Here is a 22,789-nt window from a genome sequence, read left to right on the forward strand (position 1 = left end):
CTCTTTGAATTATTAAAGACTTCTGCCTGGTTCCTGCTCTCGCTTACTCGGCTTATTATGTTTGCTCAGCCGCCGTGTCGCCTCTGCTCTCCAGGAGAGCGTGCGGGCAGGCAGCGAAATAGCGCCGGGAGCGTGTCCGTGTGTTTTGGTGCAGCAGTGGAAGCCTCTCTGTTGGTGGCATGCAGCCATCCTTTCTCCTGATGCAACCCAAAAAGCCATTTGAGGCAAATCTGCCTGCTCCTTTCCGGGGGGGGCTCTGCTTCGGGGTCTGAACCCTGCCCGTCGTCTCTCCAGCCCTGTGTGGACTCTGCACCCCTGGAGCTGGCAGGCGCAGGCAGCAGAGGAAAGCTTTGTGCAATCTCTCTCCCGGACCCGGCCTGACCTTTAAACGCTGAAGTCATCTCTCGCCAGAGCACAAACACGGCAGGGCCGGGCCCCTCCTGAGCCCTGGGTTGCTTTAGCATTGCTCCTGCTGGGAGCAGGGAGCTTTTCCCAGCTCCGGAATCCCTCCTGCGGGCAGCCGGGCAGCTGCCATTCCCCCTCCCAGGGCCAAGGGGGGATCCCAATGGAAAGGCGGATGGACCGCTGCCTCGGAATTTATTTTGGGAGCTTTTTCTGTCTTTTCACCCTTTTTTTAGCATGGTGGCTGGGAGGGAAGGACATGCTTCCCCAAGTGCCTCGCAATCACTGGGCTGATGGGCTGGCTAAAAATAAGGCAGGGAGGGAGCCTTCTCCTCCTCCCCTCCGCACAGGGCCAGCTCTGTGCGTCTGCCTGCACCCCAGGCAGGAGCGTGTGGCACTGGGGACAGAGCTGCCTGCTCTGCCTGCTCCCCCCACCTCGGGCCCACCCTGCCAGAGCCGGCACGGAGCAGCCCTTTCGGGATGCGCTGGTCCTCAGTGAGTGGAGACGGGCTTTTGTGCCTCTGGAGTGGGAATGGGGGGCTGCCGTGGGTCCAGCAGCTGAGGGGTTAACCTTTCCCTGTTGGGAGTGCAGGATTTTGGCCCAGCTAGGGCAGATCGTGGAGGCACCACTTAATAGGGATTTGCTGGAAGGGGGGGCTGAACTTCACGGGCTGGGGGTGTAGCTGAGGTGGGTGCAGAGCTGGGGCTGCCTGTGGATGGGGGGGAGGGGTGCCCAAACTTTGCTGGCAGCCCTGGCCCCTCGCCCTGCCTGTGGGGTTGCCTGGGTAGTGCCTGGCCCTGGGCAGGGCAGCTCGTACCCTTCCTTCGGTCATCTCCTCCAGAGCCCAGGTTCCCAGACACCTTCCCAAAGCCACTGCGATGATGATCCTGGCGCGATGATCCTGACGGAAGGAGCTGCTTACCCTGCTGCCAGCCTGGGAAATCCCGGGATGGGTGAGGATAGCCTTGGGAGGGGGACGACGGGGGGGGACGGGACGGGGGGTGTGTGTGGAATGATCCTGCTGGGCTGGCACTCCTGCATGTTTTCTAATAATTTCTTTCCTGCAGTTTTGTATTAGTGATCCTGAACGGGGCAGGGAAGAGTCTGAAACAGAAGGTGGGACTTCAGCAGCAGGTGAGACCTATTTGCTTCTGACTTTACCGAGATGGGCATACGGAGAGGTGTGAAAGCTGCCTAAACAATTATTTCCAATCTGTACTGATGAAACGCGGGCAAGCAGCTCTTCGTGCTCTCAGGGATTATTCCGGGACCTGGGGAAGGGCTGCCCTCCCTCCGTCAGAAAAGGGGAGGTGAGCAGCCCCTGCCTGCCTGCCGCCGTGGCAGCGCGGCTCCGCCGAGCGCAGCGTTGTGCGAGGGACCGAGCGGTGCGGCGGGGCGATGCTCCCATCTTGCGGACGGTTTTAGCATTGGCGGCGGGGAGGGATGGGGTGGAACCGGGGGTGGTGGTGATGGTGGTGATGGTGGGGGGGGCATAGCCCGGTTTCCGCCTTCCTCAAAGCCTCGCCCCCGCGGGGAAACCGCCTCCCTTCTCCCGGAGCCCATCGCCCGCCTCTGGTCTGCAGCCCGGCTCTGCTTGTGCCCCAGTTCCCGGTGGTGCGTGAGCAGGCTCGGAGTGGGGTCCGTGGGGTCCCCACGTTGAGCTGGACGACCCTCGGGGTGTCCTAACGCTGAGCGCTCAGGGCCCGCTGGGGTGGCTGCCCATCCCCGTGGCATCTTACCTGCAGCCCGGCGTTGACCCTCAGCCGGGGCCCCTTGGAGCTGCGGGGCAGGATGGTAATGAAGAGGGTCCTGGGCTGGCTCTGCCGGTCCATTTCAGAGGTGTTGGCCAGGAGGGTGAAGCTGTCGGCCTGGGCCCGGGGGCCGTCCTGCCTGTACTGGATCTGCTGCTTCTCCACCTGCGGGGCAGGGGCTAGGTGACCCTCCTGGGAGGACACGGGCCACCAGCCCCGCTGGGGAGGGGACCTGTGCACCAGCCTGGGAGGAGGGAGGGAGCCGGCTGCCTGCCGCTTGCTCTGGGTTAGCCCCGCGGGATGGATCCAGCAGAAAGACAGGGAGACGGGTCCCCATGGGAAGCAGATGTAGAGCCCAGTGTGGGTGCTCTGCCTGCATCCCCACCCCGTATCCCCAAGGCCATCTAAGCACACTTTGGGGGTTGATGCATGCCTTGTCCGCAGGGCAAGCCTGCCATCCCGAGCCCCTCCATCCCAAGGGCAGAGATCTCCGATGGGCAGAGGAGCCCCGCAGCCCTCCCCAGCCTCCCAGTGCCACTGGGGGCTGGAGCCCACCCCTGGGCTCTTCCCAAACACCCTGGGCAAGCAGTGTGGTGGGCAAGCAGTGTGGCGGGCAAGCAGGCACCCTTGGCTGCTCTACCTCACTCCAAGTGAAGCTGTGCAGCCCACCGTCCTCAGGCCGCTTGCTGTTCAGGAGGGTGCCGAACTGGGGGGGCTTGAGCACCCTGAACTCCATGCCGAGAGCAGTGTAGTAGGTGTTGGGGATGTTGAGGATGCCTGTGGAGAGGGTAGCAGAGCCACCTCCTGGTACCGTGATGTTGCGGACGTCCAGGGGGATGGCGATGGGGAGCACGGCCAGGCTCACCACCACTCCCTCCAGCGGGTCCGCACCGCTGGCTGTGATGTCGACGACAAACCGGTCATGCTCCTCCTCCAGCTTGGAGTGGAGGTAGAGGACTCTGCCATTGTTGATGTCCTCCTGGGTGAAGGACTGGATGGGGTCCAGGCTAGGCTGCTCGTTCGAGTCTTGGCCGTGCTGAAGCATCGCCAGGAAGCCAGAGGCCGGGGGGCTGCTCACCAGGTAGACTATGTCCTGGGGAGGGATCTCTTCATGGGCCACCTGGGAGTGTGGGGGAGACAAGGCATGAGTGGAGGGCTGGTGCCTGCGAGGCTGGGCTGCCCCACAGCCTGCCACAGTGCAGTCTCCCAAGGCTTTGCTGTGGGATGAGCAGCAAGAGTCACCTTCTTGCTGCGGCCATGCCACCCCCCCCCCCCGCCTCTGCCCCTGGGCAAAGCCTGACATGGACATGAGTCCTTTGCTCTGGGCAGGCAGGAGTAAAACGGAGTCCTGCCAGCAGCTGTCCTGGTTTGGTGGCCAGGGGAGTGATGCAGGCTTAGAGAATGACTAGAGGAGGGGATACTCACCAGTAAGTATTCCTCCTTGATCCCAGCCGCTTCGCCCTGGAAGACATGGATCTCCTTGTGGTTGACTATGTGCAGGGGGCTGGGATGGGTGTCCAAGAACACACTGATGGCCAGCGTGTCCTTCACCACCACCTCATTTGCTTCTACAGTGAACTGGAGCTCATCCCTGGTGTTCCTGCTCCCGTTGTGGTGGTAGGAGATCTCTCCTGCCAGCAGGTCCCTCTGGGAGAAGGCCATGACCGGCTGCTCCCCTCTCAGCACGGTCCCCCACCTTGGGGGGGTCGTTATCAGGAACCGTATCTCTTCATCTGACCTGATGTCCATGTTGGTCTCCAGGCTGAGGACAGAAGAGTCAATGCTCCCTCGGCTCCCTTGGTGGATGACTAGACCGGTGTTGTTGACTATTTTGATGTAGGGGTCCGACGCCTGTACTTCCAGGAGGGCCGTGGTTTGGTGGAGGCCATCTGAGATCTGTAGCTGGATCCAACCCCGGTCAGCCCCTGAATGGACAAAGAGGACCTTCTTCTTCCTCAAGTCATCCTGTGTGAACCGATAGACCTGGTGGCTCCTGTCATCGACGGACACGATGCTGCCAAACAAAATGTCCTTCCTTGCCAGCACCAGCTGCGTGTCGGAGAAGCCAGAGTCCTTGTCGGTGAAGGCAATGTCATCTGTCGTCAGCAGGTGCTGCCCATTGCGCACTACGTTGAAGACCTTGTTCACTACCTGGACCGGGGCGTGGTCATTGACGGGTTGGATGGAGACCCTGAAAACACCTCTCACCTCCTCTGCCTCAGGCTCAGCGCTGCCCTCACCCTGCCTGATCGCTACGAAGGGGATGTCGTCCTCCAGCGTCTCGGAGTCATCGTGCTGGTACAGCAGCCGTTGGTGGAGGATGTCATCATTGGTGAACTCCGTGATCTCCTCTCTGGAGGCCCAGCCATGGGACGCAGCCCAGGCCAGCCTCCCGTGTGCTGGCCCCTCAATCACTTCATAGAGGTAGTCCATGCTGTTCATGCTCTGTACAAACAAGTGGTCCTTGGAGATGACTGCTTGCCCCCCTTCCGGCACAGTCAGGAGGATGTTGGTCAGGGCTGGCGCATCAGGGTCCCCACCAATGCTGATTGTGTAGGTATAGATGGGAGAGTGCTGTTCACCAGCATGGACGCGAAACTGGAAGGTGTCCTCAGCTTGCTGAGAGTTCCTAATGGTTGCGCTGTAGCTCACGTGGTTTCTTTGCAGGTCATCTTGGGTAAATCCAAAGCCTTCGGTCAGCCTGTTGCCGAGCAGCTCCAGGTTTCCCTTTTTGGGAGCCTGGATTATCGTGTAGTGGAAGGGGACTGGGGCAGAGTTTGGATCTTCCAACATTGCCTCCAGCTCCTTACTGGTGATATTTCTGTGCCGCTTGTTCTTCATCTGGAGGGGGACCATGGTCCTCATCTTAATGGTGGCTCTTTTAATCCTTATGAGAAAGGTATTGTTTTGCAAGACCTTCTGCCCCACCTGGACTTCAAGTTGCAGCTTCTCCACAACATCTCCCAGCCGGTGCTCTGGGTCTGTGCTAAAATACTGGATGCGCCCTTGCTCCAGGTCTTGCTGGTGGAAGGACTCGACTTTTTTCCATTCCCCTCCCATGCTCCCTTGCTTCTGGACTTCACCATACCTCAGGGGCTCTGTGAGGATGTACAGGATGGCAACCCGTTGTTTCTCTGCATTTGTTGTCACTGACAGGTTGGCCGTGGTAATGCGTGCAGCCCCTCCTTGGGAGATGGAGAGGCCGGTGTTGTTGTGCAGGTGGATTTCGGGGTCAATGGCGAGGATTCTCAGGATGGCAACGGGGCTTGGGACTGTGCCATCGCTCACCTGCAAGGTGAGCTGTAAGTTTGTCCCACTCTGGTGCACGTAGGCTACGTTGCCTGCCTCCAGGTCCCTGCAGGAGAACTCTTCGATAGGTACTCCGGGGTGAAAGTCATACTCCACATAACCCTCCTCCATCTGCTGGCCACCATGCAGCTGGAATTCGAGGTCATCGCAGGACGTGTCGTCATCTAGGACCTGCAGGATGTCTGTGGTCAGGTGTTTTCGCGTGTGCTTCAGGATTGTCATGTGGTTCCCCTGGGGAAAGATCACCTGCGGGGCATCATTGATGGGGTTGATCATGATGGGCAGCAGGTACATCTGCCCCTGCCGCAAGCACTCTGGGACTCCTTGCTGGGCCGTCACTGTCACCTCCAGCATCAGCTGGTCCATGGGCCCCTCAGAGCCATCGTGGACGTATCTGACTTTCCGGTTCACAATGTCCAACAAGGTGAACTTCCTTCTGCTCCTGGACCCAGGAATGTCGAGCTCCAGCTGACCGTGCCTAGGGTCGTTGGTGATGCTAAAGAGGACTTGGGACTGTCGGATGTTTGCAAGGCTCAAGTCTACTGTTGGCTGGGCGTGTTTCCACTCCAGATAGGCTGTGCCCCCTTCAGAGACTATGAGGGGGCTGACGTGCAGCAACCTGCTGATGTTGGCGAAGGCGGGTGGGAAGCTGCTGTCTGGCCGGCACGGTTCCACCACCAGGCCCGGTGCTCCCAACCAGACATCCGGAGGTGGGGAGGTGGGTGCCTCATCCTGCTCATATACCTCGTCATAATCCCAGTAGTGCTCCTGCTTTCCACAGCCTGATGTGATGTCCTTTGTGATCACGGCGTCTTGCAGACTCCTCCTCTGCAGGTTTATCCGCAGATCCTCCAAGCAGCCAACAAACGAGTTGTTGGTCATGGTCCACACTGAGATGAAAGCAAGATGATGCTCCCTCAGCCTTTGCAAAGCTTCTTCGTTCATACCACCGATGAAGAGGTTTCCCTGAAGGTCCAGGTAGTTGTTGATGCCCCGGTTGGACGTGGATGAGGCGTAGTAGTCTATCAGTATCTCAAACTTGTGGATGTCTGTGTAGACTTTGACATAGTGCTGCTGCTCATCGCTGATGAAGACATTGTTGTGCAGGACGATGATGCCATTCCCCTTCTCGACAAACCCCCTCAGGCGCCCATTGGAGATCTCTAGGTAGAAGAAGTCATTCTCCAGCCCCGCGTGGTAGATGAGGGGTGCCTGGGTGATGCTCGTTGTTATCACAAACTCGATGGTCGCTTCCTCCCTCGCGTCCCACGTGGGAAACGCGATGTAGGAGTGTGGCCCCAGGAACCCGAAGGGGTCCTCGGGCTCTGCAGAGAACTGTGTGCTGCACCCTTCCTGGACCCGGTGGAAGATCTTGGAGCTGCCCTCAGAGGACAGAGGGGAGAGGACATCCAGGCCATTGAATGTCACTAAGTGGAGGCAACCTCTGAAGGGTGAGCTGGCCTCGGCGAGGTACGGCAGGTCAAGGCTGCCTGTCCCGCCAGCATAGAGTCCGTACTGGATGTCCAGCTCACGTACGGGCCCTGCGATGTCCACGGAACTGTTGAAGAGGCCGTCAATGGTCAGCGTCATCCTGCCATCTTCCACCAGCAGCTCCACGTCATGCACCGCCAGGTTATTGAGCTGCAGCTCTGCTGGGGACTGCAGGGTCACCTCCTCCGAGCCCAGCCGCAGCCTCGCCTGCAAGGAAGGATGCAAAATGCTCAGTTCAAGCAAGGTGGTATCTGCAGCACAGGAGACATCTCTCCACCTACCAGAAATACGAGCCGAAGTGTGGACCTGTACCTGGGGGCTCACGAGTCCTGTTCGCTGCTGCATGCCCTGCCCTCCTCCACCTCTGGGCGCATTCCTTCCTCATCCCCCTGTGGGCAGGCCCTCTCTGTCCCACTCTCTGAATTTCTCTCCATTTTCACTTATTCTCAGCAAACCCCAGTCTCGGTGCTGTTTCCCTGGGGTCCTCCATCTCCTGGTCCCACAGATGGGCTTTTCTTCTCCCCGCAACAGAGGACCCCTGCCAGATGCTGGCTTCTCTTTCCCTGCTGCATCCTGCCTGCTGCCCTCCATCCCTGCAACCTGGGCTGCTTCCAGTCCTTGCCCTGGGAGCTGGCAGGGGAAATAGCAGGCTTTGCTCCCCACAGGCAGCAGCCTGGAGCCTGCCTAAGTAGAGGGCTAGTTGACGGGCCCTGAGACAGACATATGGTCTCCATTAGGGAGACCTCCGGCCAGCTGCTTGCTTGCTCTCCTGCTTTGGTTTAGATGTGGTTGGTGGCCCAGCCCAGGCTGCAGGAGAGGCAGGATGTGTGCCTCAGATGCTCCCTGCTCTTTTCCTTTATGGTGGATGCCAACACCATAATCACACGAGGGAATAGTATTCTTTTTCCCTGATCCCTTCCCATGCCCTAGCTGGGCTTGGCCTGTGGGTGGGACAGGCGAGACCTCTTCTTTCTCTGGATCCTCTTGTCTCACCCCTTCTCTTCACTAACCCCTTGCACCCCGAGGGTGCTGTGCACCATGTCTGACCATGCAATGTACGTGGGGTGCTGGTGTCTGGGTGTCTCTGTGATGCTCCCCAGCATTACCCCAGGCAGTGGGTGAGGAGCTTCCCCAGCTGGAGCCTGATTCTCTGTAGTTAACCAATTCTCCCAAGACTCTGTCCACTCTCCTCTTGAACTTGATCTTAGAGGTCTTTTCAAAACTCAATGATTCTATTTCTATGTCTAAAATCCAGGTAATCTTGCTCTTCTTGGAGGCTGGACTAGATGATCTTTAAAGGTCCCTTCCAACCCAAACCATTCTATGACTCTATGAACTCTTAACATCCCCTGGCAGGGGTCTTGGCAGCTTGGCTCTCCGTGCTTGTATCTGGCCCTGTGGGCTGCTGCTTCTTTCAGGTGCTGCCCCTTCGTCCTTGCACAGGACGAAGCCCTGACCCATAGACCCCGACTGGTGTGGGGGAGCGGGGTGCCGGGGTGCTGACCTGCAGGTTGCCAGCTCGTAGCTGGAGCAGGAGGTGGTCGGGCTGGCCAGCGGCCAGGAAGAGCAGCCCGCTCCCCTGGCTGGTGTACAGCTGCAGGTGGAGCCGCACCGTGCGCGAGGCATCCTCCAGCGGCATCTCCACGTAGCCATCCCCGAAGAAAGAGGCTGGGGAGAAAAGGGAGAGGGTCAGGCAGAGGAGGACACCCCCTGCAAGCCCTGTCTGTGTGTGGGGTGTGAATCTGGAGCATCCCAAGCCCATCCATCAGTCCTTCCCCGTTTGCCCTGTGACAGGGTGCTGGAGCCCAGCAGCATGGAAAGACCCTCAGGGAGTCTGTTTTCTGATTTTCCTAGGGGAAGGGGTTTCTAGGGGCCAGGTGGTGAAGCAGAGGTGGTGTTTCTCCTTGCCCATGCAGCATTTAGCAGAACCTTCCCCCTTGTTACTTGGCCAGGGCAGATGCAGTATGGCCTGTCATCGGGCCGAGTTCCCGAGCGTTAGGAGGTGAACAGTTACCTAATGAGTCTTTCCCACTTCTGCCACAGCCGTCTCCCTTTGGAGGAATATGCACCCTTCCAGTGGTGGCTGTGTCGTGCCTTGGCTGGATTCCCCGGCCAAACAGAGAGATGCTGCGTGGGAGCCCTGGGGGTGCCACCGGGTCAGCCAACGCTGTGCTCTGCTCCTCTCCCTATTTATACACCACTTTCTAACAGCTCTCCGTATCATGCAAACACTGCTGACGTTCACCCTGAAGGTGGCTGCTCCGTCAGTGCCGGAGGAATAAACGCCTGTGCCTGCGATCCATATGTGGATGCAAGACCATATGGAAACCTTGGCTCAAACAGGGCGCCTGAAGCTGCAGCTGGAAGGCGTTCAACGCCCAGTATACATCAGCCTTGGAGGGACTCAGCGCAATGGCATGCGGTCATGAAATGAAAGACTGTGTCACAGGGCATATGCGGGAGACGGTAGAATTAAAACCACAGGGAGTGGCAAGGCTTAATTTTAGAGTGCCTATACTTTTTGCTTACTCAATGTATGCGTGTGCATTGCATTCACGTTAAGTGCACGCGTCTGCGATGCATTGCCACCCATCCTGGTTAGCTCCAGAGCAGCCCACGGCAAAGTTAACTCTGCACTTGCAGGGCAAAGCATAACCACTCAGAAGACCCGTAAGTTGTGAATGCTTGGTGACGATGTATTGGAAGGGGGGACGTGCACGTTGTCAGTCCATATGCAGTTACAGGCTGTAAAGGCTGCTGTGCTTGAGTTTATACCTGCGAAGCTTTCCTGCTATACTTCACTATTGCACTTGTCGTCATCAAATCCACCCAGCTGCAGGCCCACACTTGGGTTTGGGGGCCCACGTGCAGTTTGCTGAGGTGCCATGGGGCAACAAGGATGAGGCTTTGGCTTCTCCGAGGGTCCCAGCCCAGCCTCTGCTCTCTTTTGGAGGAGGCGAGGATGAAGGTTGGGTGCTGGAGCGAAACCAGCCTCCTGCGTGGTGAGGTCTGGGTGTAAACACCCACGTGTGCTCTTACAGCTGCTTCCCCGGTGGCATTTTCCTATCACCCAAATTTCTGTGGGGCTGACTGGGGTGGGAATGGGCAGGAAATTGGGCAGGCCCACCCTGCTCCGGCAAGCAAGCTTTGCTCATGGGGTGGTGCAGCAAGTGAAAACCCAACCCAACAAGAAGCAGCCACAGTCATGGAGGGTTTGAAACAAGCCCGTCGTTAGAGGTGACGGTGAGGGTTTGCCTGGCAGGGGTAGAGTTGGAGCACTCTGCTTTGGCTTACTGCATTTTCTGCTGAGCTGAGCTCTGCGGTGCCCTGTGTAGGGCGATGTTCTTTGAGCCCTTCAGGGACGGAGACACCTCCTTGCTCAGACCCCATGAAAAATCATTTCCTGCCGCCAGTGGCAGAGAAAGTGCCTCGGCTTTCTCCTGGGGTCTGGGAGAACAACGCGGGTGTTGCAAGGACCGTCACCCCACCCGCTCTGGGCAGGGAAGGAATGGCAGCGTGGAAATATCTAGCATTTGCTTTAATACCAAGCCCTTTGCCCAGCCCAGGGCAGGGCTGCCAGGGCGCCTTACTCAAGCCTACTCGTATCCTGGCCCTCGTGCCTCCCGTTGGCATGGGGCACTTTGGCTTCCTTGTCTTCTTGGGCCCAGCCAGTGACTCAGAGGAGCTTTGCTATTCTTTGCAGGAGCTCTGTCCTCTCCTGACCCGCTCCCTCCTTCCAGTGGTCCTTGCAAAATCAGCCAGCCCCGGCATGCCTTGCTCAGTGGCCAAGGGTGGTGGGTGCTGTGCCGGGTGCTGCCCGGGGCTCTCGGCACCACCTTGTCCCAGCGTTTGGTGAGCAGGAGCGTCGTGGCACATCGCAAAAGGGAATTTTCCTTTCCCTCCCTGAACAGACGCAGGCGGCTGTGCTCGGGCCCCAGCAAGGCGTGCACACATGCATGCAGTATATTGTGGACCCCAGAGACGTTGCATGTACGTTATGTGCTGGCTCCCATCAAGGTTCCCCCATGCGTGCGTGCTCTGTGCTCCAGCTCCCACCAGGATTCTGCTACATTTCGGGTTTGTGGCTTCGTCTAATCCAAAAAATGTGCTCTTCAGATGGGCGCTGAGTGGCTGCTCTCACGGGGAGGGAAGGCTTTGCTGAGGTTGGACCCACCAGCAACTCCTCTGCCAGCCCAGGGGCTGGGCAGCATCTCACCGCGGGTGCTGGGGATCATGTTTTGAGGCTGGAGGAGCCGGTCCAGCACAGCCAGGCTGTTTTCCAGTGTGACAAGGGGCAGCAGCTGCTGCAGCCAGCACATTTTGTCCTGCCTCCGTTCTTCCGAAGCTGCCAGAGATGCTTTTCTTCTCTTTCTCTTGTAAAATACTAGTAATAAAAAGTTACCGCTGGCGTGGATGCCCAGGGGAGCGGTGCTGTTTGCTGGGAGAGGGAGGAGGGACCCTTGCCCGGCTCCAGGAGGTGCTGGGATTTTTCTTCGGCAGCAGAGCCGTGTGAGTTACTGCTGTTTGTTTCCCAAATTCCTGCTTTATTTCACGGCCGCCCTCCTCCTCTGCTCAGCAGCCTGGCCAGGATGCGAATGCCGCTCGACCTGTGGCATTTCTCTTTCACAAGGGACTTGCAGCTTTTCACCTCCTTCTCCCCTCTTCCTTGCCCTCCACATTGCAAAAGACCCAGAAAATATGGCTTGCTGGATTTGTGGTTTTTTTTTTTCAAATGCATTTCGCCTTGGAGGAGCCTCCGTGGCACAGGGTGCACCATCCTGATCGATCGCTTGGTTGGCGGCTCTGATTTGGGCACGGATGGAGAGAGTAGGGACCCCCTCAGGCACCCAGCCCCATCCGTGGGCTGGCTGCAGCCGAGCATCCCGGGATCACCCCATGCGGATGCATTCCCGTGACCCAACAGCACCTTTCCCAGGTGATCCGAGGGTGCCACGATCGCACCGTGGGCTTGTCGCGCCCCGAGCCTAGCCTCATCCCTGGATGGGGAGGTCTGAGCTGGCTCTTCTGCCCCTGTCGTGGGGAGCAGCAGGTCTCCATATCCTGGCTGTGGGTCAGGGTGGGCACACTAGCCATCCTGCTTGCCCCGACTAAAAATAACATTCCCAGCTCGCCGTGTCCCACAGGAAATCGCTGCCCCTGCCTTGCCAGGCCGATAGAAAGGCGTTGACGAGGAGAGAGGGGCCTCCGTCACAGTTTCCGAGCAGCCGGCCAGCAGCCAGCAGATTATAGCCTGCAGTGTCATTTAGTTGGGCTTTTTTCTTTTTTTTCATTGAAAAAAACAAGGAGATGAGCCAAAAGCACTGAGCAAGGGGCTGGGAGCAAGGCCCCGGACGTGCTCGGCTCCTCTTGGGGCTGGTGAAAAAGCAAGGGCTCTGTGCGAGCCGGCGCTGCCCCGGTGGCCCCCCCCAGCCACCGGCCACGTGCCGGGTCCGGGACGCCTTGGCCCTCTCCCCCTGCTCCTCCAGTTGAAAACATGGCGGGTTTGGCCTCTCCGGTTGTTGGGTTTTGGTGTTCAGGGGGGTTTTTGGCATCCCAGCCCCTGAGCGAGCCACATCCAGCGGAGCCTGATGCTGGGCAGCACCACAGAAGGGAGGGGATCCCCCTCCGCCTGGGGGGCTCCGGGGGCCACACTGGGGCTCATCGGGGCCACTTTGGGCCCTCCTCCATGTTTTAACATCTCTGCACACAAACTTTTCCCACCTCCTCCCCGGCATGTAGGAGGATGGAGGAGCTAACTCCCGGTCCAGGCAAGGGAAGGCACTCGTAAAACCCAGCAACGAGGGTTTGCAGAACAAACTGGCACGGGACGCCAGGGTTTTTCGGAGCAGGGAGATGTCTCCTGGGTGTGCAGGGGGAAACGTGGGCTGGTGGATGGAGGCCTTCCCCACCCGCAGGCTCCCACCCCGGCTTGAGGCATCCCCAGCCCTGCCAGCGGGACAAACAGATGCGTTTTGGGGTGTGCATGAGGAAGTGCATCGGTGACACAAACAAGTCCCCGAGGGGCTGCAGAGACTCCCATTGCTCTGCCCAGAGGAGGATGCTGAGGCCAAGGAGGAAGGACGGGAGCAAATCCTGCCTGGAGAGAGGGGGCATGGTGCCGGGGAGGCACTGGCCACTCAACAAGGCTTCATTCAGGCTGCGGTGGGGGGCAGGTGGGGGCCAGGGCTGGTGGCCCATGTGTGTTTGTAGGGAGGGGACTGGAATTCATTAAAGCAGCTCTTTAATTACCGTGGTGGGTGCCAGGAGAGCCCTGTGCACACACATACACGCACCCCCCCCTGAAAGACTCTCTTGTGTTTGCAGCCACTTCCCATCCCGGCCACACCAGTTTTCTGAGGGTGGAAAAACAGCCGGGGAGTGAAGAAGGCTCCTTGTTGCCCAAACAGCCCCGGGCTTGTGTGGCTGTGGGTGTAATCCAGCCCAGCCCAAGCCGCCGGCTGCCCTCCTTCCTGCCTGCCGGCCGATGCCAACAAGCAGCCCCTGTGTCGGCAGCATGCCCGCTGCTGCTGAGCCCCCCGGCGTGGGGTGCCGCAGGGGACCCCCACGGCCGGCCTGCCACGTTCCTCCTCTGTGGCGTCAGGAGCTTGTTTCCAGGCCCTCTGAGTTGTTTGGGGCTGGTTTTATATATTTTTTTTTTATTTCTTTATTTTAATGACTTTATAAGGTAATGAGCTCGCCCATTGCCAGCTGTGCTGCACCGCAGCCACCCGCTGTACAAACACTGGAGGGGCTGGGGGACAGCCGCCCAGCCTTGGGGATGCTGCTTGGCAGCTTGAACCCCCCTGGTCCCCTCGCAGCGTGTGCAGGAGCTCCTGTCCCTGCGCCCAGCACAGGCAGGGTGGGCAGGACCAGCCCTCCCGCGTCCACTGTGGGTGGCCGTGGGGGCTTCAAGCCTCCCTAATCCCCAGGCTGTCTCTGGGATGCTCGGCGGGACCCGCAGCCCTGTGCTCTCCGGCTGCATCCCGGGTGGCTGTGGGGCTGGGCTGCGTCCCTGTCCCTACATGGGTTGGAAGGGTTGGGGGAGGAAGGGATCCGATGGGCTTTCTGAGAAAGGCTTCATTATGTTCCCTTCGTTTTACGGCATAGTTTTATTTATGGCCGGGGAAGGAAATGAGCAGCTTGTGAGGCAAGCTAAGGCAAACACAGCCGCTGTGGAGCGGCCCTTGGGTTTGGCTGGGGCTCTGCTGGGAGGAGCCGGTGCCGGGGGTGGGGGACGACGACTGGGGGGCTGCTGCATTCAGGGATGCCCGGAGACCCGAGCGGGTGCCTGGGTGCAGCAGGAGGGCTAAGCACCCATCTGGGTCTCCACAGCGAGGAAATCCCAGTGCAATGGGGACGGGTCACACATGAGCAGGTCTTGGGCTGCAGTGATGGCATCCAAGCCCAGTGGGGACCTTGGGGACATCCCATGGTCCCCCTCCTCCGCAGGCAGCACAGAGCTGCCTCCACGACGGGCTCCGCATTTGGGACAGGGCAGAGCCAGCCCAGCAAAGAGCCCCTGCCCCGGGAAAAGCCTCTCCCTGCTCTCCTGCTCCTGGGGTTCAGCCTTGAGATTTACGGGGTGGGGTGTCATCGGCACGGATCCATCCCTGCTGCGATAGCTCCCGGCACAGCACAGAGGAGGGCTTTTTCTCGTTCTCCCCACTTCCAGGTTTTATCCTCCGTGACTCCAGACGGCAACTGCGGCTCCCACATCCCGAGCCAAGGCTGTGCGTGCTTCTCAAACCCCGGCACTGGGAATAAGAGCTCCAGTTCTTGCCTCCCACCCTCCACCTGGCCCTCCCTCGCAGCGGAGCTCCCCGAGGCCGAGACCGGTGCTTTCCAGGAGTGCCGGCCAGCAGAGATTGCTGGAAAGCAGCGCCCGGGAAACCGCCAGCAAAGCCATGGCCGATCACCCTCGTTGGGGCTGCCGACCGCCAAACACTTGCCAGAAGTGGCCATCACCCTTGTTTCGGGCGTGGGAGGAGAGCCCCTGGGCCGGGGGGCTCTGCTTCGCCCCCATCCCATCCTGCTGGCCCCAGTCTCCCAAAGCAGATCATCCGCCCCTACCTCTGGCTGCACTGCGCTGCTTTGAAACCTTCCGCCTGTGTTTATTAATTCAGTTCCTCTCCCCGTTCCCCTGCCAGCTGCTCTCCCTCTCACCTTCCCCTGTCTCCTGCCTGACAGCTTCGGGGGGGGGGCGGGGGAAGACTTTTTGCAGCCCACGGACTTTGGGATCAGGGGAAAACTTGCCTCCCGCTAATTCTGCGCTGCCGGGGCTTGCCATATCACCCCGTGTCCTGCCAGTCCTCGACCCCCTGCCCGACACATGTGCCTGCTCCTGCCCGCCTTCCCCATCCTTACGTAGCGTGAAGGAGCTGCTATAGCTGGAGGCCATAAAGCAGGGTCCAGGAGGCTTGGCTGGAGCTCTGGAGCTCCAGCCCTCGCTTCTCCAGCGTGGTTTTACGATGATTCAAGCAGCCCTAAAGCTGATGGTATTTCCTGCGCTCTCCTGCTCGGCCAGATGCAGAGCCACGGAGGGGAGGGCAAGAAGCTGATAGCTGGCACTGCCACGGCCCCTACCACACACCGGCTGCGTCCCCCTTACAAAGGTCACGGTGCTTTTCGGAAGAGCTGGGGCTCTTCCAGCATCCCCGGGCCGAGCACCCCTGAAGCCTGGCGCGAGCAGGAGCAGGGATGGAGGGCTTTTAATGACATGTGGCTAAACGACTCCGGAGGGACTTAGGGAATAAGCCTGAGCTGGAAGCGACGGTTGGAGTTTTTGCCCTGGGAAGCGAAGTGGGGGGAGAAAATGGGAGGATTTGGGGAAGCGGGAAGCTCAATAGGGCTTTTGTGCCGTCCCCTGCAGCGTGACTCAGGCTCACTCAGGCTCCCGCTGCCAGGAGAAGCTGGCCTGGAAATATCGTATCAGCCTCAGAGGACGTGGTTTCCAAACCATCCCAAGTCGGGTTTTGTTCTATATTTTTCCCCTTCTCTTTCTTTCTTTTTCTTTCTCCCAAGCCGTCTCCCCCTCTCTCGCTGGCTGGCAGGTTTTCCAGCTCCACCCTGCACATCCCGGCCCCCGCTCCCACAGCTTTCCCTACTCCGACTCCATGCTGGCTGCTTCCCACTCAGTGAGGGAAGGGCTTGCAGAGCTGCAGGAGGGCATGCGGTGGCATACGAGGGGACAATCCCGGCCAGCCCAGCACTGGAGGAACAGGGGGACCGTGGGGGAAGCCTGGGCTGGAGGCTGGTTTACCTGGGAGAGGGGCACCCAATGCACACATCCCACCTGCAGATCCCTGAATCCCATCCCTGCCAGCCCAACAGAGCCGGTGCCCATGCCCAAGCCCGTCCTCAGCCCCGGCGGGAGCAGCAGAGCCCGGCCAGGGGATGTTCACAGGCGTCCCTGGAATGGCTGGACGTTACCGGAGAGATCCTCGCCTGCCGTCAACAAACAGCACGGCTGCCGCTGGAGAGGGGCCCATCTCCAGCCGCCCAGGCTCAGATGTTTCCCAACCTCGCTTGTGCCAAATAGCTCTTGAAGTGCCAAGATATGGGGGGGGGTTATCAGCCAAATTCAGGGCGAGGAGGGGAAGGACGGGCACGAGCAGCGCACAGAGGGAGATGCTGAGGCTCTGCCAGGAGCTACCTGCTGGTTTTAATTCCAGCATCCAGCGCTGCCCTCAGGGGTAGGGAAGGAGCTTTTAAAATGTGCAGTTCGGGGTGAGCTCACTGTAGCTGTGCTGGCAGAGCAGCCCCCACAGCACCCTGCACTCCGCGGGGCTACAAGGACTGTGGCTGGCCTGGGCTTTCGGTGATGCTGGGTGCTGCGAGGGACAGAGAAAAGTGTCTCCACAGACAGGGAGGAGTGTTTGCAGCATGGAAGGGGAAAGAGAGGATTTTTTTTGCTCATCTGGGGTTGAAATGCTAAATTGTCTGCCTTGCAGTTCTAACTGCAAAGAAAATGGGTATTTTCTTTTTTCCCCCTTCCTAGAGATGAAATGTCTGCCTCTTCTCTTCTTCTTTTCTCTTCTCTTCTCTTCTCTTCTCTTCTCTTCTCTTCTCTTCTCTTCTCTTCTCTTCTCCTCTCCTCTCCTCTCCTCTCCTCTCCTCTCCTCTCCTCTCCTCTCCTCTCTTCTCTTCTCTTCTCTTCTCTTCTCTTCTCTTCTCTTCTCTTCTCTCCCAATCCTTTTGGAGGTCCCCCTCCCTACCCTGCCTCCCCCTCCCCACCCCCATTATCCCCCTGGCTTTTCCATCTCTGAAAAACAAGCAGCGGGGTGATGTTTATAGAGAAAATAAATGCCTGCTCTATTTCTAGCACGGGGGAAACATATAGCTGGCCGTGTGGGGCTGTGGGGGTGTGGAAGCGGGCGCGCACATCCCCTCCCAGGGCTGTGGGGCAGGACAGGAGGCTTTTCTCAGCCACATCTACCTCAGGCCAAAACTTCCCTCTCTCCTCCCTGGCTCCCAGAGGAAGTGACCCTGGTGGGCCCAGAAATTTCTGTGGGATGGGATGCAGAAAACCTTGAAGCCCGGCTGAAGCCCAGCCAGAGGCTGGGAAAGGGAATGGGAAATTCCTCCTGACCCCCCCTGGCTTTCTGCCTGTGTGCTGGGGAGCACCAGGGGGGCTTATGGCATGGTAACAGATGGGGACCATCCATTAACACACCTGGGCATGGCACCGCAAGCAGCCGGGGGCTCTGACCCCAAAACTCCCTCCCTTGCCCACCTTCCCCCTGCCCGCCGCAGCAGGGAGGAAAACAATCACCAGAAAGCCAAGATTTGGGCAAAAGAAGCAGCAGGAGCCGTCCCGAGCTGACTCACAGCCCGCAAAGTCTCCTTGAACAGCCAGTGAGTCACGGCGATAGATGAACGTTACTTTTCTCTCTCCTTGGCTTGGAGGCATGTGATGGGACCGGCCACCTCCAAACCGTGCTGTTTGCCCCATGACTTTTCCCGCTCCCGTCAATTTTTGGCAGGGCCCTCCCTTCCCTGGGATGCTTTCTGTCTGCTACTGTCTGTCTGTCCGTCCGGCTGTCAGGCAGCCAAGAGCAGCCGTTGGGTGCAGGGCAGCTCCCAGAGGTATTGCATGGAGCGACGCACGACTGGCGCAGGCAACGCACCCAGGGAGGACGGACGGACGGACGGAAAATGGGAATTTATCACCCTCTTGGATCCAAGGCACGAGGCATAAACATCTTTCACCCCACCTCGCTGCCGGCTTGCAGAAGGATGCTCAGAGACCCGATTTGGTCTGTCCTGAGGATGAGCGACAGCTAACAAGTGACAAACCGGGCGGCAAACCTGCATCCTCCCCATCCCGGGGTCGGGAAGAGCTGCAGCAGTCCCGCTCCTCTGGTTTTAAGCCCAGTTTGCAGAATCCAGAGCTGCCCTGACTCTGGGCTCTGCTTTGCAAAGCAGCCCTTGGCTTTGCAACAGAGCAAAGTGGGTTCTCCGGTTGTGGCACATTAACAAAAAGCCTGGGGTCCATTTGCAAACTTCACAAGTAAAATGAGCATCATGCAGGCATGTCCACTCCCACTGCAGCAGCTCAGGGAGAAAGATCATAACACATTTCTCTTGACCTTAGTTTTTCTGTTACATTTACCCTAGAAAAACTCCACGGGGCATCCTGTCCCCGGGCAGCATGGCAGTGTGCAACCCAGCACCAGGCATGATGGAGATGGCTCGGGGAAGGGCTGCTTTGGGAATGAGGGGTCTCTGATGGGCACCCTCCTCACTCCGTGTCTCCAGGAGGTTTGGAGATACGGGGTGCTGAAGGGGCTGGCTGCAAACTGGGCTGGGCTGCCTGCAGGCCTGCCTTGTCCTTGCTAGGGTGACTTAGGCACATGGAAATGGCCTGGGACACCCAGGCAAGACCCAGGAAGCCTACAGGTACGAGCAGAGTAATTTCTAGGACTTTCTAGGCTGGAGGCTGGGGGTGATCCTAACACTTGGGGAGGCTGGCTTCCCAAAAAGGAGAGAAGCCAGAGCCCGGCTCCTCCAGGCACCTGGAAAGGGCTGATGGAGCAGCCCCTGGGAGCTGAGGCTGGGCTGAGCCAACGCCTGTTGTGAACAGTCTGTGCTTTGAGCTTTATTTAGGCACACAGACAGCATTAGCCTACCGCCTCTGAAGTCCTGTTACTGTCCAGCCTTCAACCTGACGTTAGTTCCTCCGGGTGAGCTTAACCCTGTCCTGCAATCTTGGAGGAATGCGCTTATTATATATTTGCCCACAGCCCTCTGTTGCTAAATATAAGAGTGAGACGAGAATATTCCTCCCTGATTCCCACGATACCAGTTTGCATTCTCCCCCCTTTTCAGCCTTTTTCCTGTTCTTTCCCATCAGCTGGAAACTTTTCCAGCTGCTTGGAGCTATGACCTCAAAACATGTGGCGCATTCACGAAAAAGAAAGTTTGAATAAATCGGTCGGATTTCCAAAAGTGGAGGAGAGGAATAGCCAAGGCAGCTCCCTAGAGCCGATAAGATATCCCTACACCCCGGATAAGGCAGGAGGGGTCATGGCCGGGTACCCTGGGACAGACACTGTTCCCTGCCCATGAGCAGGTTACGCTGCCCGGGGCAGCCATGGACAAGCTGGGGTCATGCTTGCCTCCCTGGGACCCCCATCACCGCTGCTGCGGGTCCACCCGAAACTTGGGGATCACATTTTTGCTGGAAGCTTGGGGTCAGTGCTGCTCATAGGGACCCTACGCATCCGATTCCTTCTTCCCCCCGCATCCCTCCTCATCACAAACCCCCAGCGAGAGGGCTTGTGGGGAAGGGGGAGCTCAGCCTGCTGGTGACCTCACTGGGAACCGGAGGAAAGCCAGGCTGTCTAAAAACAGTTACTAAAGCCTCACACTCAGATGTCAAGAGGACAAGTTTTATGAGTGTTTTTTCTCTTTGTTATAATCTTGTATTTGTTGATGTGCACGGTGACTTTTTCCATTTCAGACTGGGCAGAAAGCCCGGGGGTCCTCAACCTGGGCTTGGAGGCAATGCAAAACACAGGCTTCACCCCTAAAAACGAGTCTGTCCCCAGCCCTGTACCCAGCACGCTGCTGATGGCTGGTGTTGCTCTCACTGATGGGGATGGAGGGATGTCCCAGGGTGGGCAGCCTGGCACGGGCGCTGGTGGTCTCAGCAGGGATGCTCCTGAGGGGAGGGAGCTTGCAGGAAGCCAGTGCCCAGACCCGGGGGTCGTGGCTGCCACGTCTGCTTTGGCAGGGTGCAGAAATAGTCCCCAGCATCAGAAAATGGGTGTAAAACCCCTTTACTTTACCAGCCCTGCAGGTCTGTGCCAGGCGGATGCCTGCTGATCCCTGGAGCTGTGCCCCAGCCACAGGCGGTATTACCTGGAGGGAATCTGGGGGTTTGGCAGGTGCCAGCAAAAGCCACGTGCCTTTTTTGGGGGTTGCTCCAGCCTATTCACCATGAAAGAGCTTGGGAGTGCCAGGGCAGCCCCAGGAGCCATTCTGGACACCCGAGCGGGCGATGGTTCCGCGTGGTGAAATCCCTGCCCGGGATGGAAAGGTCAGGGCTGGAAGGAAGAAGACCACTTTGTTCATTAACAAAAGGGATTTTTCTCCACTTGGCTTGCCAGGCATCCTCATATTTTGGTGCATGTTAAAAAAAGAAGGAACAAGGCTGGAGGGAAGGAGAGCAGTGTGTCCCGGAGGCCACCTGCTCGCTGGGGAGGGAACAGGGACAAAAAGGGACCTGCAGGGACCTTGTGGGTGCCAAGAGCCACGAGGCTGGGCTCTGGGATTGTCCTTGTCCTCCTTCTCGCACTGACACAGGCTCAGACACAGAAGATGGTTGGGGAGCAAAAGACCAGAGGTGGTCAGCAATTCCTTCGGAAACTGCTTGGAGCAAGCTCCTGCCCCACTGTTGGTCAGAGCCCCGACGCCCGGCAGGAGGTTTGGGGAAAAGAAACTGCTTGGTGAAATGTTATATTATTTTGGGGGTGAGTTAGGGAAAAGAAGTGCTTTTTAAATTCCCTTCGCTCCTGAAGCTGCAGATGCTGCTGATGCAGTGTAAATTGTCGGTTAGACCCTGAGCGCAGCTTGGAGGGTCAGGCTAAGGCGCAGGCCTGTCCTGAGCAGGATGAGACCCATGTCCAGACCCCGCAGAGCCTGTTGAAGCTCGGACCATTGCAGGTACAAGCATCCTGGCGCAGAGGAGGGAGCGGGAGGCAGAAGGCGTGGGGTGGGACCAGGGCTGCGGGATGGCCGTTGGGATGCTGAGGCAGGGCACGCTGCCGTGCCAAGAGCTGTGTGGTCAAACCTGGCCGCTTCTTGGGGAAAACTGGATATAAATCACCCGCTCTGCTCCCCACCCAGCCAGTGCCCTGCAGTAACCCTCCCTGCTGCCCGGGGCCAGCCCGTCCTGCGGCACCAGGGCTCCTTCTCCTGGGGGGGACCCTCAGCTCTGGATGGTCCCCGGTGCCCCATCACCCGCGGGGTGATCCTGCACCCCTCCGGGACTGTGCCGGCAGGAGAGGCGAGCCCCTCGCCCCATGCACCCAGCCACACCGGGATGCCCGGGACAGACGGACAGAGCAGAGGCAGGAGGTGACACACACCCTGGCAAACGCTGTCCAGCTCCGTCTTTCCCACTGGCACCATCCAAGCCCTCGCAGACAGCTACTGTGGCAAGGCCAAACATGGGCAGGGAGGGCTGACTCTCTCTGCCGGGGCTGCAAGGATGTGCCTGTGCTCCGTCCCCATGGCACAGGGCTTTGGCAGAGTGGGGAAGGTGCCTTTCCTCCGTGGGCTGCCCACAGCGCAGACCAAAGCCCTGGGGTTCCTGCATGCGTGCGGGGAGGGAGCCCCATCCCTCCCAGCACCACGTTTGCGTGTTCCCCCCCAGGGAAAGCATCGGACGCAGCAGGGGTACACGGCACCCTGAGAGCCACGGGGGCGAGCAGCCCCGCTCCCTCCCTTGCCTTTTCCCGCAGGGCAACCCGGCCCAAACACCCTGCCCGAAAACAGGCAGCTGCCTCTCCTCCCTCCTTGCCAGCTTGGCGACAGGTCCCCCCCTCAGCTCGGGGAGGGACAGCCTGCACCCATGGGTGCCCGTACTGCTCTCCGCTGGGTCCCCATCCCTCCCGGCCCACCCGAAGCCGAGCCTCATCCCCCCGGATTTCTCACCGCTCCATCCCTTGGGTGGGCTGGTGGGACGGGGCTTACCTCCGGCCAGGGGTCCTGCGTGGAGGGACTGGGGCTGGCAGACCAGCAGCAGCAGCAGCAGCATGGCAATGCCACCTCGGGCACCCATGGTGTCCCCCGGGGGGGGCCGGAGCGGCGGCTGGGGCTCCGGGTACGGCACAGCCTCCACCAGCGCCTGCTTCCAGGCGAGGGCTGCTGCTACTACTATATTTAATAAAGCGGAGTGAGGGAGGGACCCGTAACTTCTCCTGCCTGTCAGAAAAGAGGAATTCGCTCAGATTACAAAGTCAATTTTCTGTCTTAAAGGGCTAGAGGCCCCCACCCGCCCGCTGCCCACCCGCCGCTCAAAGCACCCTTGTTCCCACCGGGGCGAGGCGAGGGAGGAGCGCCCGCCGCCGAAGGGGGAAGGAGCCCAACATGGGGTGTGTAGGGGTGGCTCCGGAGGCACCGCCTGCTCCCCGCAAAACAGGGCATCCACGGCTTTCCCCGGCACCAGGCACTTCTGGGGGAGCAAAACCAGCTCCCGGTGTCCGTGTGGATGTGGACGAATGGCTTGGTCCCAAAGCCATGTTACCCATCCCCGGCTGTATCCCACGGCAAGCTGTGCCACCTTCCCTGCCACAGCGGTTCTCCAAACCTCACACCTCTCTCAGGAGGA

At 59.2% G+C, this 22,789-nt stretch overlaps 1 protein-coding gene and 1 long non-coding RNA gene across 3 annotated transcripts in view; one reads left to right on the forward strand and one right to left on the reverse strand.

The window, feature by feature from the left end:
• CSPG4 (chondroitin sulfate proteoglycan 4) overlaps positions 1-22,466 on the reverse strand; it is a 29,294-nt gene extending 6,828 nt beyond the window's left edge. Inside the window, exons 1-5 of the mRNA XM_069797871.1 lie at positions 22,153-22,466; positions 8,459-8,622; positions 3,580-7,161; positions 2,795-3,274; positions 2,143-2,319 (exon numbers count right to left, since the gene is read on the reverse strand). Coding sequence (XP_069653972.1) covers positions 2,143-2,319; positions 2,795-3,274; positions 3,580-7,161; positions 8,459-8,622; positions 22,153-22,240 — 4,491 coding nt within the window. The 5' untranslated portion in view covers positions 22,241-22,466. The remainder of the gene's footprint in view (positions 1-2,142; positions 2,320-2,794; positions 3,275-3,579; positions 7,162-8,458; positions 8,623-22,152) is intronic.
• On the forward strand, positions 335-9,726 carry LOC138687994 (uncharacterized). 2 transcript variants are annotated; one of them, XR_011327025.1, is made up of 3 exons: positions 335-1,356; positions 1,482-1,537; positions 8,998-9,726. It is a non-coding gene; the product is annotated as an uncharacterized lncRNA (long non-coding RNA). The 2 variants fall into 2 exon arrangements; XR_011327024.1 differs by having other exon boundaries at positions 335-897; positions 1,471-1,537.
• Positions 22,467-22,789: the final 323 nt, after the last annotated feature.

The sequence above is a fragment of the Haliaeetus albicilla genome, chromosome 12 (genome assembly GCF_947461875.1).
Source record: "Haliaeetus albicilla chromosome 12, bHalAlb1.1, whole genome shotgun sequence".
In the NCBI taxonomy this organism is placed as follows: Eukaryota; Metazoa; Chordata; class Aves; order Accipitriformes; family Accipitridae; genus Haliaeetus; species Haliaeetus albicilla.